This window comes from Vombatus ursinus, unplaced genomic scaffold, assembly GCF_900497805.2.
Source record: "Vombatus ursinus unplaced genomic scaffold, bare-nosed wombat genome assembly UNPS02014945.1, whole genome shotgun sequence".
NCBI classification, from domain to species: domain Eukaryota; kingdom Metazoa; phylum Chordata; class Mammalia; order Diprotodontia; family Vombatidae; genus Vombatus; species Vombatus ursinus.
This window is the reverse complement of record NW_020954723.1, coordinates 18,908,668-18,924,898: the sequence shown is the minus strand read 5'-3', so window position 1 is coordinate 18,924,898 and position 16,231 is coordinate 18,908,668. Positions and strand designations below refer to the sequence as shown.

Genomic DNA, 16,231 nt, shown 5'->3' with positions numbered 1-16,231 from the left:
AGGAAGGAAGGAAGGAAGGAAGGAAGGAAGGAAGGAAGGAAGGAAGGTTGGAAGGAAGAAAGGTAGGAAGGAAGGAAGGAAGACAAAGAGAGAAAGGACAGAAAAAACAAACAATAACAAACCCCACTGTATTTATCATTAGAGAATAGTGGTGGATCCAAGGTACTAATTAACTCTATGCTTCATAAAGGAAGCCTGCAGTGAGCTTTGAATCTCTTTTCAGTTCTGGAGAGTAGCCAAAACTAGCAGCCATGGCAATAGTTTTGTAGTTCTATATAAGAATTGGCAAAAAGAAAATACCCAAGCTTATAAAAAATAGATCACCTGGTTAATAAACTCTAGTGACTCCCTATATAAGTTTGTATGTATGTATTTAAGGTAGAGAGGAGTGAAATTAAAGCATCTCACGTTATCTGTCCATGATGTTTCCAATAAAATTTTGTTTGGCTTTCAAAGCACTTCATAATCTGGCCCCTTTTTTGACCTTTCCATTCCTGTAACCGTTACACCTTAATCCCCTCCATGTACTCTGGGATCCAATAACCCAGAGTGCCTTGCTATTCTTCTCACACAACACACCATCTCCTGACCCCTAATGTTTTCACTGACCAACCCTCATGCCTTGACTTTCTACCTCCTAGATTCCCTACCTTCTTTCAAATTTTAGCTAAAATTCCACCTTCTGCAAGAAGCCTTTCCTAGGCCTCCTTAATCCTAGTGTCTTTTCTCTGAGATTACCCCATATTTATCATGCATAAATCTTGTTTGTACATAGTTATTCACATATTATCTCCTCCGTTAGACTGGAAGGGCCTGGTTTTTGTTTCCTTTCTTTGTATCCTTAATCCTTGCCACAGTGCCTGGTACTTAGAAAGTATTTAATAAATGCTAGTTGACTAGTAACAATAATAGCATCAGTGGAATGCTCTCAGTGGGTTGTGAGGGTATCCATAAGGACTGTGAAAGAAAAAGAAAGAAATATGAAAAACAAGAAGGTATAGGCATAACTTGTAGCTCACTACACTCATTAGTTTATTTGGTTACTTAGAAGGAGTTATTGTCTGTGGTGCTTTTAGTGATAAAACACACTGCTTTTTGCCTTCTCCACTTGGGTTGTCTGCAGTTCTATTGTTCGTCATCCAGGTGGTGTATCCTTAGCCACCTTAACCATGTGGAATAGCTGGGTAATATGCCTCCCTGAAGTATAACAGAGCCGTTTCTTAGTTACAGTGTCACTTTAAGAGTTATTTTTGTCTCAAACACATTGCTGTGAATCGGGCCCTTCTTCTCTGAAGTTCAGAACCCGGCTTGGAATTAGGTTATGCATTTTTAGAGGTTTTATTGAAACTAGTAGGAAAATTAGCAAGTTCTTTATTAATATTCCAGTGAAAGTGGTTGTTTTAGAAAAACAAGAGTCTTTGCTTTGCTAATAAGACTGCCAGGTGTGGAAAAGCATGACTGAATATGATTTTAAATAGAAAATTTGGTGTCTCCAACAACTTCTATCATCCCAATTCTTCTTTAATTCCATAACCTTTCTTTCTCTTATTTATTGCCTATCTTTACTTCCTAACTGGGAATAGTGAGGGGGAAAAAAGAGCATATTGATGTAGATAAGGGGTTCTTAACCTTGGGTCCTAGGACCTCCAATGGATCTGTGGATAGATTTGAGGCGGTCTGAGAACTTGGATGGGGAGAAAATATCTTTTCAATTTTACTAACAGCTTATTATGAATGTAAGCAACAAAACATTCTGAAAAGAGGTCCTGAATCAACGACATGAAAAAGGTTAAGAACCCCTGATATAAGTGAAACATTTCTTGGTACATCTGAGCCTCTGTGGTCTAAGATAGTCACCCATATTCAGGTAAGTGGTTTTTTTTTTTAATCTCAACAGTGTTCTCTAAAGAACCCAGCCAGTAACTGCATGTATTTACTCTGTATTCTATCACCGTTCTAAAAATGGTGAACTAAAAATGGGAAACTTTCCCTTGCAAGGAGGAATTTCTTGATTGTACATATTTGGTATTTAATTCATTAGAAACACTTTTCCTGAGAAGCCCATTATCATCACCTTCCCTTTCTTACATGAGTAATGAAAGGGACTTCAGGTAAGTCTTAAGGAAAGGCGCATGGTACTAGCATCCACAAAAGAACTTCCTAAAAATCACTCATTTCCCCTTCAGAGATCCGGTCGGTGGTAAAAGGAAGGGATTTTCTATTTCCTGTATATGAGCAAAACCATCTGGTATAGTAGGTTTAGCCTGGTCATGGAGACAAATTGACATACGTCTGTATTTCTTGGGTTGTCTGTTATTTTATTGGTTACAATGCTCCTGGAAGGGACAATACGCTTCCTTAATGTGAGTGGCCTGGTCCAAGAAAAATGCTTGAAAGGTTAAAAAGGAAAACTTGAAAAGAAAATCACCATGGGGGAGGGAGGAAATGAAAACATTGTCACTCAGTTTTGAAAAAATAATTTTAAACTGCATTTTTAGGTAATCTTTCTTTGTCAAAACTTGAAATAAATGGAAGATGACCAAAAAAGCCTTGTGTTTGAAGAGGTCTTGGATTCTTGTCCTGATATAATTCTTAGTGCTGGCCTCTAAGGAAACTTTACTGGCCAAAGTATAACTATGTAATGATCAGGAAAAATCTAGTTATTTCCATTCATCCCCACAAGACTGTGCTTCTCAATCCCTAATCCTTCCCTGGAGAATTTTTTAAAAAGCTCTTTATACTATAAGCAAGATGGCAAAAAGGATTTGCTAAAGTGAAGTCATTTGCTCTATGGCAAGAGGAGAAGAGGATGTTCTGTTCAAGAAGTACCCCAAGGACTACAGGAGGTCCGTTCTACTAGCATCCTATGTCATGACTCTTGCTAGAAGATTCTAGAGTCTTTGGGGTGATAGTGTCATCTTTCTCTGCTCCTTTGCTTCATTTGCTCATAAAAAGAGAATTACTACCAGATAAACAAGGTTGAGATGTATCAACTAATTCTGGATTTGGATCCAGCTAGGATGATGAAGGTAATTTCAGGGGAAACAAATTTTTATCAATATTTGTTACCAAGATTTTAACAGATAGAAGGAGGGGTGATAATTGAAATCTCCACACAGTAGTCATTTAATTGCATATTGCTTTCCCTTTTCATCTTCTTTCCACCTAGAGACTTACATGAAATAAAGCTTCATTCACTACCAAGAAAGAGAGACTGCATTTTTGCCATTTACTGCTTTTTGTAGGATTCAGTTCCAGCTCAGCAGCTGGAAACAATCATAGAATACCTGCTCTTGCTCTGAATTAGAGAATAGGGCCCTTCCTTTACACTTCATCACCTACTTCTATAAGCAGATTCACCAAACTTCCCCAAATGATTTGGCTGCAGACAAGCCCTGATGTGCATGCTCTGAGAATGATGTTCTCGGCCAGTCCTCCATTAAACTATCCACATAGACATGTGTAGGCATATATGAGAGGCATCATTGTTTAGTAGAGAGAAGGCCAGGAAGACCTGGATTGAAGTCACTCAGCCTCTTACACGTATTAACTGTATAACCCTGGCAACTCACTTAACCCAACAGTATCCCAGAAAACTCTTAAAAGCATAAGTTATAGAGCAGTCATCGATCTGCATTTGTTGGAAGTATTTCCTCATTGTTTGTTTTCTCTATCAATGAAATCACAGATTCTGTCCAAAAATAAATTAATAAAGTTATACATTAATACAGAGAAATAAATGTAAAGAATATTGAGATGTAGATCTTTTGAGTATCCACCTAAAATTATTCATTATTTTTCAACTTCTAGAGGCCTAGGTAACAAATATCACATACAAGGAGCCTTTTTTTTTAATTCTTTGCTGATATATTTTCACTGGGATCATATTTGAGACTCCTCAAAAGTTTCTACAGATGTATTCATGCTAAAACTTCAGGCTCCTTTTTTTTTTTCATTTTTTATTTTTAGGCAATTGGGGTTAAGTGACTTGCCCAGGGTCACACAGCTAGTACATGTCAAGTGTTTGGTCTGAGGCCGGATTTGAACTCAGGTTCTCCTGACTTCAGCGCTGGTGCTCTATCCACTGCGCCACCTAGCTGCCCCCAACTTCAGGCTTCTTGTACTATACCCAGCACTTCTCATTGGCTCTCAGGAGCACATGAACTATCGATTTCAAACCAATTTCTCTTGATCCTGGACCTGTTTCTTCAATTGCTGGTAATTTTCTTTAAACTTTTTGGTAGTTCCACCATTCTAAAAGTGACTAACTATTCTTTCATTTTGAATAATCTCAGATCGGAGGGAATCGAGACATTATTCATCATCATTTTCTTTTTTATAAGAATGTCTTTTAAAATTTTTCCACTGGGGCTAATTGACCTTGTATTTGCTCTGGCCAGAGTCAATGTTCTTTACCCACTGCTTCTGGAGACACCTAGTTTATTAAAAAAAAAAAAAAAACAAGCAAAACCATCATTAGGAAACATAATTTCTTCTTTTCCTATGATAATGTTTGAAGAGGCTATCATGGATAGGGTGTTAGACTTGGAGTCAAGACGACTACTTTAGATACTTATTAGTTGTATGACCTTGAGAAAGTCACTTAAACTCTTTTGATCGTAAGTTCCTCATCTATAAAATAAGGGGATTAGACCCTACAGCCCATGTGATTCTTTTCAGCTCAAAATCTATGATCCCATGATGATCCTATGAAGATGTATAGCTCCATAGTTTGCTAATAATATACAATATAAAACCTTCTCTCAAGATCTCTAGCCAAGGAGGCAATATGAAAAATCATATTTTTTTCAGAAAACATATATTCTTTTTTTGTTGTTTTTGTTTTTTTTTTTGTTTGTTTTTGATTAGGCAATGGGGTTAAGTGACTTGCCCAGGGTCACACAGCTAGTAAGTGTTATGTGTCTGAGGCCGGATTTGAACTCAGGTCCTCCTGAATCCAGCACCAGTGCTCTATCCACTGCTCCACCTAGCTGTCCCAACATATATTTTTTTTTTTTAAAATATGAGGACAGACTGAGTCAGTATAAAAAATGATAAGCAGAGCTTGAAATGTATTTGAGGGCAATATATAACTATAACGATGTCTCTATTTCTGTCTCTCTCTCTCTCTTTCTCTCTCTCTTCCCAAAAGTTTTAGTGCATTTTCATGTTAATAAAGCTTAAATACTACAGCTTAAAACTGCACTAATATTTTGGGACTACACATACACACACACCCACACACACATCAATTGGTGTTTTAGTTAAACTGAAACAAATATTTGACATTTGCACAAGCTATTTGGCATTGAACCTGATCCCTACGTCCATCTGAATGAAATGTGCATTTATGCATTACTATGAAGATAGAAATGTTCACAAACCATCAGTAACATTACAAATAACAAACTTGCCCAACATCCAAAAATTCAGTAAAATTTATTTGAATATCTATGTGAATAATATCACATTGATGTAACAATATCATAATACTGTGTCCCAGGGTTTTTCTTCTGGTTATTTTATTTCTTACTTTATCTCTACTTACAAAGATTAAGTAATATACAAAAACAATTGCCTCCCCACCCAAAAAAAAAGATGTTACATTACAGAAAATGTTCAAGTAAATTTTCCCAGTATTTTTTTCTGGACCAGCTTATATTACCCATATTTCTCTTTGCTTCTTTATTATTGAGACATTTAGTGTAAGAATTGAAGGTACCTTTCCCACACACACGTACCCATGCCCACACATGAAGGCTAAAGTTGACTTGCATCTTCAAAGGCCATCTGCTCTTGCTGCATAATATCCACCTGAGGTTGGCCCCAGTTTACCAGTGACAGCCCATCTAGTGGCTGTAAAGGCAACTGTGATATCTGACAGCACCTTCAATATGAGAAAAGAATTACCAGCAGGAACAAATCAATTACAAATGCAGGGAACATCCACTTGTAAAATCTCTAAATTGAGTAGATCAATACATACACACAAACAAATGTACACACACATACACACAAAATGATAGTTATAATAAACATCAAGGGTTTAATTATGTACTGATTATTTAAATGTTTTCTGAGAATTATTAGCTACTTTATATATACTTTATACTTACCCTTCATTTGGGTTCCATTTGCTCTGCTTTAAGTAGAGTCAGTGTGACATAGTGGGTAGAGAGGTGGCCTTGAAGGCAGGAAGGCTTAGGTCTAAAGTCTCCCACCTCTGATCCATACCAGTTCTATGACCTTGGGCAAGTTACATAACTTTTCAATTTTCTAGCACAGTCAATGTCAAACTAAAATAGAAACGGATCCCTGCAGGTCACATAATGACTCAGAAAACCACATATTAATATTATCTATGTTATATCTTTATTTATTTTGTTAAACATTTCTGAATTATATTTTAATCTGCTTCTGGCCTGCACTTGGGAGCAAGTGGCCATGGACATTGAGTTTGACACTGCTGCTATAGCCAGCTAAGAATGAGTTGTGGAGAAGGTGCTGACCTACAATGGTAAAAATGAGTTACCAGTGTTACCAGTGAAATCGTAGGTCCGGTTTCCATTCCTAAACAACTTCACCTAATTGCTAGGGGATCTGATTTGGGGTTTGATATCTCAACTAGCATAGAAGACTATTTTGTAAGGGTTTTGGAGGGCTTGTTTTCATTCAGAAAATTCATATTTTAAGGAGAGGGGGGAAGCTGTTTTAAAGACCCTCAATGTGAGCTCTGTTGTTCAGTCATTTTTCACTCATGTCTGACTCTTTGTGACCCCATTTGGTTTTGTTTTGTTTTGTTTTGTTTTTGCAAAAATATTTTAGTGATTTGACATTTCCTTCTCCAGCTCATTTTCCCAGATGAGGAAACTGAGGCAAAAAGGGTTGAATGACTTGCCCAGGATCACACAGCTAACAAGGGTCTAAGGCCAGGTTTGAACTCACAAAGATTAGTCTACCTAACTTAAGGCCTGGCATTCTACCCACTGAGTTGCCCAATTTAATGTGTAATTTGCTAAATTTTTTCCATTTAAAAAATTTGATTAGTTTTCAAGTGAAAAATTTTCATCACTCTCAACTGCTGTTCCATTCACAAATAGGGGCTATGCAGAAATAAAATTGTGCAAATGAAAACATTATGAGTCCAATTATCTTTATTTTTCATACTGACTTTAGAGGCATTTCATCCTTTTATTCAACACTCCAACCTTAAGGAAAAGGTGGTTGAACAACATGTAAATCTACACAAAGTTTTCACAAAGACAGACAAAAATTCAAGTGGATGCTGGATAACTGCTTGTTGGGTGTGCTGAGGGGGACAGAACTCTTATTCAGGTTTTAAATTGATGGTAAGCATGACCTCTGACATCCCTGACAATTCTGAGGATCTATGATTTCTTGACCCATATCAGTGATGGTGGAAAACACGAAGAATTACACTCAACAATGTAGTTATGAATTGACCTTTGAGGAGTGCTCATCTGAAAAGTTTCAGATGCTTGAAACCTATAGGGTCTCATTATACCCCAGAATTTTCTAAAATCTTTTCCAAGCAATATCCAGGGATGGCAAAATCCACAGGTCAGTAGTTACTTTCACCATCTAAAAAATATTTATTCAATACCTTTCTTTGAGGTACAACTCTTCTAAGTACTATCCAAAAAAAAATCTTAACATTGTTCTGGATCTTTGGTTGCTTATAATATTCTTTGCATTGGTTCCTTAGATCTAAAGTGGCAATCAGTTTATTTATTCCAAAAGATCCCTGAAGAAGGAGCAGGTCTTTATTCTTTATACTCTTCTTTCCTGAAATGTTTCCATTGCCACTCTCAAATCTGAATAACTCTAAATGTTAGCAATAAAAATCTTTTTAACAACTTTGATTACTAAAGACTACAGTTCCCTACCCCAAGCCTAGTACTAATGAATAAGTAATTCTGAAACTTGAAAGCCATAGAGTTGTCTGGAGATACATTGGTTTATAGGTTTATTGACGTGATCTTCATTTTCTTGATGTGAAATGACTATTGTTTTAGAAGGATGGTCTCAGGTGCCACCTCCTTTGGGAATCCTTTCCTGATTCCCTACATTTGTTGGTGTTCTCCCCTCCCTAGAATTATTCTATATTTATTAATCTGAGTATATGTTTTATATCCCAAGTAGAACATAAACACCTTGAGAACAGGGGATGTATCATTTTTGTCTGTGTGTCCCCAGCACAGACTATTTGAAAGAGGAAGCACCTAATGTTTCTTAACTTCAGTTTTAATTGTTGAAATGGAAGTGGTTTTAAATTTGGAGATTGTGAAATCATTCTGGAAAATAGAGAAGAATAGGATGCATTTAAGGCCACTCACAGTCCCTTCAGGAGCATTGTAGACAAGGGTAGTTAAAAACAAACAAAAAACAACTTTTCTATATGGCATTAAGTGGGGTAATAATAAGTCCCTATTTGGGAAATTTTATGGGAACTCTGTTGATGAAAAAAATCAGAATACACAAGTTTATGCTGGCCTTTTTTTTTTTGTACAAAAGATGAATTCCCCCTTAGCCCCTCCATGCAAAGCCAAGCTGGTGTGTAATACTTTAAGAATGGGAATGATCCATAGCTACCTTGGATAAATTCCTTGCTCCCTGAGGGAATTGTATATCCTCCTTTATAATTTGAGAAGTCTAGTTAAAGCTGAATCTTATTCCCAGGGAGGTCTTACTCCTTAATTGTTTGCATTTAACACCATTTCCTTATAACTGCCTGGCCACTGAGATACTCTTTTGTTGGATTAAAAATGATGACTTCCATAAGCAAAGATAGACATTGGCTCTTTTCTACTTCGGGTTTCCTGAGAGGTAAAAGCTAGATTGGCATAGTCAGGATAAGCTTTCATATTTCTGGAATGAAATTAGTTTCCCAAGTGCTGATGGGTCTTATACACCAGTGTGGCTTTGATTATTCTGTTTTGAAGACCACTTATTTATAAAATTGGTACTAACTTTGGTAATTACCACTATCCTTAGGCAAAGGACCCGAGACACTTTATGCTGGACAGAAACTCAACGACAATGAATGGCACACTGTACGGGTGGTGAGGAGAGGAAAAAGCCTTAAGCTTACCGTGGATGATGATGTGGCTGAGGGTGAGTTCAATTTTTGTGCAATTTTCACTCTTTCTGCCCTTAAATTTCTTTTTGTCTTTCAGAGATATTTTTCCTACCTTGATTGGCCCAATGGCATGGGAGCTCCATGAGGGCATGGGAGCTCCATGAGGACATATGAGCTCCTTGATAGAAAGGACTCTTTTATTTTGACTTTGTAGCTACAACTACTAGCCTACTTCCTTGGACATAGTATGAATTTATTTCAAAACTCCAATCAGTCATAAAGTATCTAATAAGAACCTACTTTAAACCCAGCACTTTATGTGTTATGAGGGAGGTGAAACAACTATAATGTATGTTTTCTTGTCTCAAAGAATTTCCATTATTGTGAGGGCAATAGAATTAACACAATGAAACAATCAGTGAAAAATATTAGACTTGTTAATAAGGGTAAATGTGTGTGTACAGACTGTGAATATCACTAGAGTTCAGAGGGAATGACAGATATGTGCTATAGTCCTTGGAAAAGGCTCATAAAAGAGAAGTGACATGGTGTTTGGACAGGCTCAGACTGGTTTTATTTAACTGAGTCTCCAACTATGGGTCTGAAAACTCACTGGGAATCCTGGGAGTTGTCGTCTTCATAACCATGGCAGAAATTCGTTCCTTGCTGCCGGAAGTCCACCACCCACCTCAAAGGTCATGATAGATCCAATCTCTTCTAGGACTGTGAAGATGACAACTTCCAGGATTCTCAGTGAGTGAATATGTCCTTATTGCACCCCCAAGGCAGTCCAAGAAATCAGTGACCTCTGTATCTCCATGAATCACAGATTTAGAGCTGATAGGACCTCAGGAAGCCATCTAATCCAATTCCTCTCATTTTCTAAATAAAGAAACTGAGGCTCTGGGAGGTTAAATTACTTGCCCAAAGTTAAAAGGAGTTATTTGAACTTAGCTTTGAAGAATGGGCATTATTGAGTTAGACAAGAAAGCCTTTTTGAATGACATCCCACATTCTTCCAATTGATATTTATAATAATTCCTATCTCTCAGCAATGATCTAGCAGTGATGTTGAATTATGTTCTAGATCATACACTATCTTGATCCATAGGTATATGCTTTGGAGGGCAGTTCTAGATTATAAGGGGAAAAAAAAACAAATAAAGAGACCCTTATCAGGAAAACATGGAACAGAAATGAAATGTAATGGAGTGAAAAAAAATAGCAAACTAAGATTCAGGAGGCCTAGCTCTGCCACTAACTCATTTTGTGACTTTGGGAAAGTTACTTCAAACTATCTGAGCCTCAGTTTCCTCATATGTAAAATAAGGTGACAGAACCAGATGATTTCCATCACTAGTCTCTAGTCTTGCATCACTAACAGACTAGTTAAACTGGATGTCTCCTGCGGATTTCAAACTCAACATATCCAAAACCAGAACTATCTCCTTTCCTTCCTCCAAATGAACCCAGTTCCCAACTTGCTTATTTCTCTTAAAGGTGCTGCCAACTTTCCACTCACCCAGCTTTGCAACTTTGACATCATCCTGAACTCCTCATTCTCACTCATCCTAAATTTTCAACCAGTTGCCAAATCCCTCTACAACATGTTTTGTCAATGTCCCCTTCTTTCCATTCACATAACTGTCACCCTAGTTCATGCCCTCCTCACCTCTTAGCTTCCTAATTAATTTACCTACAAATATGGTCTCTTCTCTCTCAATCTGTTCCTCACAAAACTGTCAAAGTGATTTTCCTTATTTCTGTACTGAATAAACTTTGCTGACTCTGTATTACTTCTAGAATCAACTATTATCTCTTCGGCTTGGCATTTAAAGCCCTTCACAGTCTTTCTTCAGCCTACCTTTTCAGCCTTATTATAGATTACTACCCTTCACATACACTATAGCCTAATTGAAATGGCCTTTTTACTGTTTCTCATACATGGCACTCCATCTTCAGGACCTTAGATCTGGCCGTATCCCATAGCATTACCTCCTCACTTCTGTCTCTTAGAATCTTTTGTCTCCTTCAAGGATAAGTTCAAGTACCACCTCCTACATGAACCCTTTTCTGATCCTCCAGCTGCTAGTGACTTTCCCTCAAAATTATCTTGCATTTTCTATGTAACTATGAAAGCAAGCATTGTCTCTTAGGACGGAGACTTTCATTTTTGTTTTTATATCTCCCATCCCTAGCGGAGGGATCAGCACATAATAGTTACTTAAATGCTTCTTCTTAATTAACTTAATGTTTTCTGAGGTCCTTTACAGAGATAAGATTGAGAAAATCTTGATTTGTGCATGCAAAGATGTACATCTGTAGTTTTAGAGTCTGGAACCCTGGAGGAGTCAGTTTTAAAAATATACGTATGTATGTGTAAAACTCTACTAACTAAGGAGACGTTGAACATAAGATGGATTTTCCTTATTTTGCATGTCATTCAATTAAATTTAACAAGCAAGAGAATCAGCATGGAAGTGGTAGATAGAGTGCCAGTCTCAGAGCAAGGAAACTAAACTCTGACATATACTGCTGTGAAACTGTGGGCAAATCACCTTACCTCTCCATGCTCCAGGTAATTCTCTAAGACTCTAAATTTCAGAGGAGGTGAATGAATTGGTAGGAATGGTTTTTTTTAATTTAATTTAGTTTTTAATTTTAACTTAATTTAATTGGTAGTTTTTTTTTAAATTCCAATGCCAATGAAATCACAGGTCCAATCTTGATTTTTACCAACAAGTCCCTGGGGATACAGAGACAGTAATGGAACAGTCTTTGCCCTCAAAGAGCTTTCATTCTATTGGGGAGGGGAGTTCTTGGGCCAATTCAGCTATCTGGGGCTTGTAATTGGGGGCAAAATCAGACCACTTAAGATCTAAATGATATAACATCAAGTGGAACTATCTGGCAGGGTTTATAGGTTTAAAAAGAAAGTAAGGAGTGTTCCTTATGAACCCCACTTCTGTAATCTGAGATTTTCTCCAAATAGTCTCTTAGCCAGACCCAAAAGTATTGCTCTCCTTTACAAGGCATGTTCCTCACCAGGGACAAATCAGTTTCCAAAGCAAAGAAACAGTGAGGGAATTAACCCAGCCTGAGGCTACTTGCCTCTGAGGAAAGCATTTTGCTTCTGCCAAGCCTGCTAACACAACCTAAGTCTTCTTACTTATAACTCTTGCATAGCCTAGGATAACTGGTCCTAAGTCATATGGTATCTTTTGCTTTTAAGGCACTTATAAGAGTTATTAATAAAATCAAAACCATGGAATTCTCACATGATTATAGCTCAGAGTCTCTGGGGGAGTGGCAAAACCCTATCTAGTGTTTTAGGGTTAAAATTCTAAACAGTTCATGTGCCAAAAGCCCCTTCATTGGCTCCTTCCATTGTGGGTCTACTGTTTGTAATTATAAATATGCATACATCAGCAGTTATTTATATTAATATAAGTATATATTTATTATATATCTGCATAATTTTAAATTTTTATGATAAATATGTAATATATTTACATTAACATAATTTTATATTAAAAAGAATTATGAGTAATTTATATTGAGTATTATGGGGAATTATGAGTATATATTTATATTAAATTGTTAATTCAAGTATATTAAAGTTATATTAAAATCAGGAATTATGAGTAGTTTAAAGAAATACATAAATCTTAACGTAAATCTCTATACTGTGCAGACAAGGGTAGGGTGGAATTAAATCTTCATTGACCCTTCCTGATATCAGCTCCAGTCCCTTGTAGCCACACCTACTTCCCAATGGGTTTGAATAAACATAGTGACAAGCAGAGAGGGCTCTAGGTGTATCTAGGTGAGCCAGTCTTTTTCCATTCAAAATTCCCACTGGAGCACCTGTTTCTACCCAACTTTCAATCTCAGTTTACTATTTTGATTTTGTTGTACTTGCTTCCTCCTTCCCCTACCTCAAACTAAAACCAAATCTTGGGCTCAATTGCCTCTCCTCACTGATTCCCCATGCTCATTCTCAGAATCACCATCTAAAAGATTCCATTCCACCTCCTGAATGTAAACTTATTGCATGCATATGTCCCTAGTTACATAAAAATAACACTGTAAGAGGTAAAGAATATTTTTTTCCCCTTGAACTTGTTGATGAAGACATAGTCTTTGGAGAGAAGGTTGGGGCAGGGTAAAGTAAATGAAAACTCACAGTGCATACTCTGACATGAATTTGTCATTCAGGTAATTATGAAGTCATTTTTGAAAAACTGCAAGGAAGAAAATGGTTTTAACAGTCTAGATCAGCTCATTGCATCGTTAGTTCAGTGAAGCCGTTTTTAAAAACTGAGCCACTAGATGGCAGTCTCATCCTAATGCTTTTCCCCAAAAATATGCCCTTGTCTTTGTGTAGGAAGGTCTGTATACTGAAAAACATACTTTTAAATAAGCAGCTGCAGACTTCCAGCACCCACAGTAATGCACAGTCCCTCCCTCACTATTCTTTATAGAAACACTGAAATAAAGGTAATTATAAATTAGGCTTTTGGTTATCCCCAATAATTAAAAATCATTGCTAAATCATACAATGCCAAAGTCATAGAGTAATTTGGTGTTTGAAGTTAATGAAGCTCTTTCATCTTTAGCCTATTCAGGTCTTACCTCCTGCTTTGTTACTGAGGGAAGAATCCAAGTGTGAGCATTAAGAAGGTCTAAGAAATTAAAAATAATGAATGATTTTGCTTATGAGAGATGGTCCAAGTTCCTTTTTTTTAAACACAAATAAGGATTTAAAAATTAATTTATTAATATGAGTAATAAAGTTAGGAAATTTAAATTTGCGTTCCTCCTCTATTCACACCCTCCTCCCTCCATTCCACACCAACACGTATTCTTCCCAGGTTATTAAGAAATGGCTTATTACCTTCTTTACTAATTTCTCCTAGCAATGGAAAATTCCTGATTTCAAGGGATTTCCAGTTAGTTCCCAGAAATTTTGCAAAGAACAATAGGATAAACTATTGCTTAGTAGAGTGCGTTAGGATTGGCAGTGCTTATGGAAGCCAAAAAAGAAAAAAAAACATTTTCCCCACTTAATATTGGTCAAGCACTGCCTCCTTGTTTATTACTACCCTTAATAGTGAGAGAGGGAAAGATTTCAGATTGACATTGCTCATGCCTGTGCCATGTCAGCAGCTATGGAAGAAAAATGTCATCACAGGCCCATTCCTGCTGGGACCCAAGAAGGCTGGATCCTACCCTGACCTGTTCCCAGTACTCATGGACTGATAGAATAAATGAATCTGAAATAGGAGATTGCTACTCATCTAGATTAGAAAATAGATGAACCAACTACTGAATCATATGGAAGGAAACCTGAGGACATTGCATCGATTTATTAGCAAGAATAACCAAGTACTACTTTTAATGCATCTGTGCCCCCATCTCACAGCATAAATGTTCTACCTCGATGCTTTTCTGAAACCAAGAAAGACTGGCCAGTGCCAAAAAACCAGTATCATCAGTTAGGCCTCTGATTCTGTTTTGTATAGGCTTATTTTCAATAACTGGCACCAGAGAGGGATTGGAAACGGTTGCCTCAGTGACTGGCTAAATTGTTATCATACTTGTAGAATGACTTTCCACCTTTGCTGTTTCCTTTGCTATGGTATCATAATTGTAGTATAGCCATCCTCTGTTCCACAGCTCCTGTAGTGAGAATATATGAATAATTTAAAGAAATAGATAAATCTGAAAGCACATCTCTGTACTTTTCAGGTAAGGGTGGATGTGCAATTAAATCTTCATTGTCCTTCCTTGATATCAGCTCCAGTCCCTTCTAGTCACATCCATCTCCCAATGGATCCTTTGCCTGGTGGTGCCTTAGGATCTGATGATGGAAGAGGTGTGACCTAATTCTAACTTGGAATTAATGGGAGTTAGTTTTTCATTCCCACTAATGTCACTGACACTGCCTATCCACCCCATGGTGTCAATGGGGCCTAGAAAGCAAAAGAAGCAATTCTGAACTCCCTTGCAAATATACGGACCTTCTAGATGTATTGATCCACAAAATCCATGCCACCTTCCCCCAATGACTTCACGGTAACACCCTTATCCTGATCATCTAATCTCCTACATAAGAACTTCCCTGATTTCCCCAGTTGCTAGGGTTGCCTCCTGCCAAATTACTTTGTGCTAACCTTGGTAAAATATTATATATTTTATTTATATATTTAATTGTATTTTATTGTATTTACTTATGCTGTTTCCTTCAATAGAATATAAGGTTCCTGAGGGCAGAGACTCTTGTTTTTGTCTTTGAATTTACAGGTCAAAAATACTGAGCCTTTGAGAATTCCTAAGACTAATTTGGGATCGAGTTTCCCTTCCTTCTGACATCTTTGACTGATGACTCCTATTTGCTTGCTTCATGAATACTTTAATAGTTCCTTAATACAGTCATCTAGTCTAAATGGTAATATCACCTGTTTGCCAAACTAGACCCAAACTGGAAAAGCGTCTATTTCAATCCAACATGAGGCTGAATTCCTAGAGTGCTACTTTCATTAGAATGGTGAGAATTTAAAGATAACCACATAGGTTCGTGGATGTTCTGGGCAGAATTGCAGCCAGCTACAAAGATCTTCAATGTTTCTTGGTTTCTATGTGTTACTACAAACAATTCACATCCTTAAGCTTTAACTTGATGGAATTATCCAAGCATTACCTTTTCTCTGATCATTGGAGACTGAGGAGATGTTCAAGAAAATGATACACCAATTTTACATCTATTCCCATCACTGGATGCCCAGAACCATAACAATTATTCATCATGTATTGTAACTTATCAAATCTAGTATAGATAAACCTTTCTTAGTCTGGTTCTAGATTTGCCTTTTCCTTCTTCCTAGTTCTCTAAACATCTTGATCCAGCTCAATAATACTCAGGGGTCTATGAAAACAAACTTTTTGTCATTAAATCTGCATTTGAGATGTCCTGACATTTTTTTTAGAAAGTAAATATTTTGATGTTAGGCCTTAAAAAGATATAATGAATTGCTAGGATGTTATGAAAAAAGGAAAATAGGGAAAAACAATATATAGATATGTAGAGGTAGACACGTACATATCTAGAGTAGGATATCTATCTCTCTC

At 36.9% G+C, this 16,231-nt stretch overlaps 1 protein-coding gene across 1 annotated transcript in view; it reads left to right on the top strand.

The window, feature by feature from the left end:
* The window catches only part of NRXN3 (neurexin 3), a 1,892,810-nt gene that overhangs the window by 832,987 nt on the left and 1,043,592 nt on the right, over positions 1-16,231 (top strand). Inside the window, exon 10 of the mRNA XM_027844705.1 lies at positions 9,016-9,135. Within this exon, the coding sequence (XP_027700506.1) occupies positions 9,016-9,135 (120 nt within the window). The remainder of the gene's footprint in view (positions 1-9,015; positions 9,136-16,231) is intronic.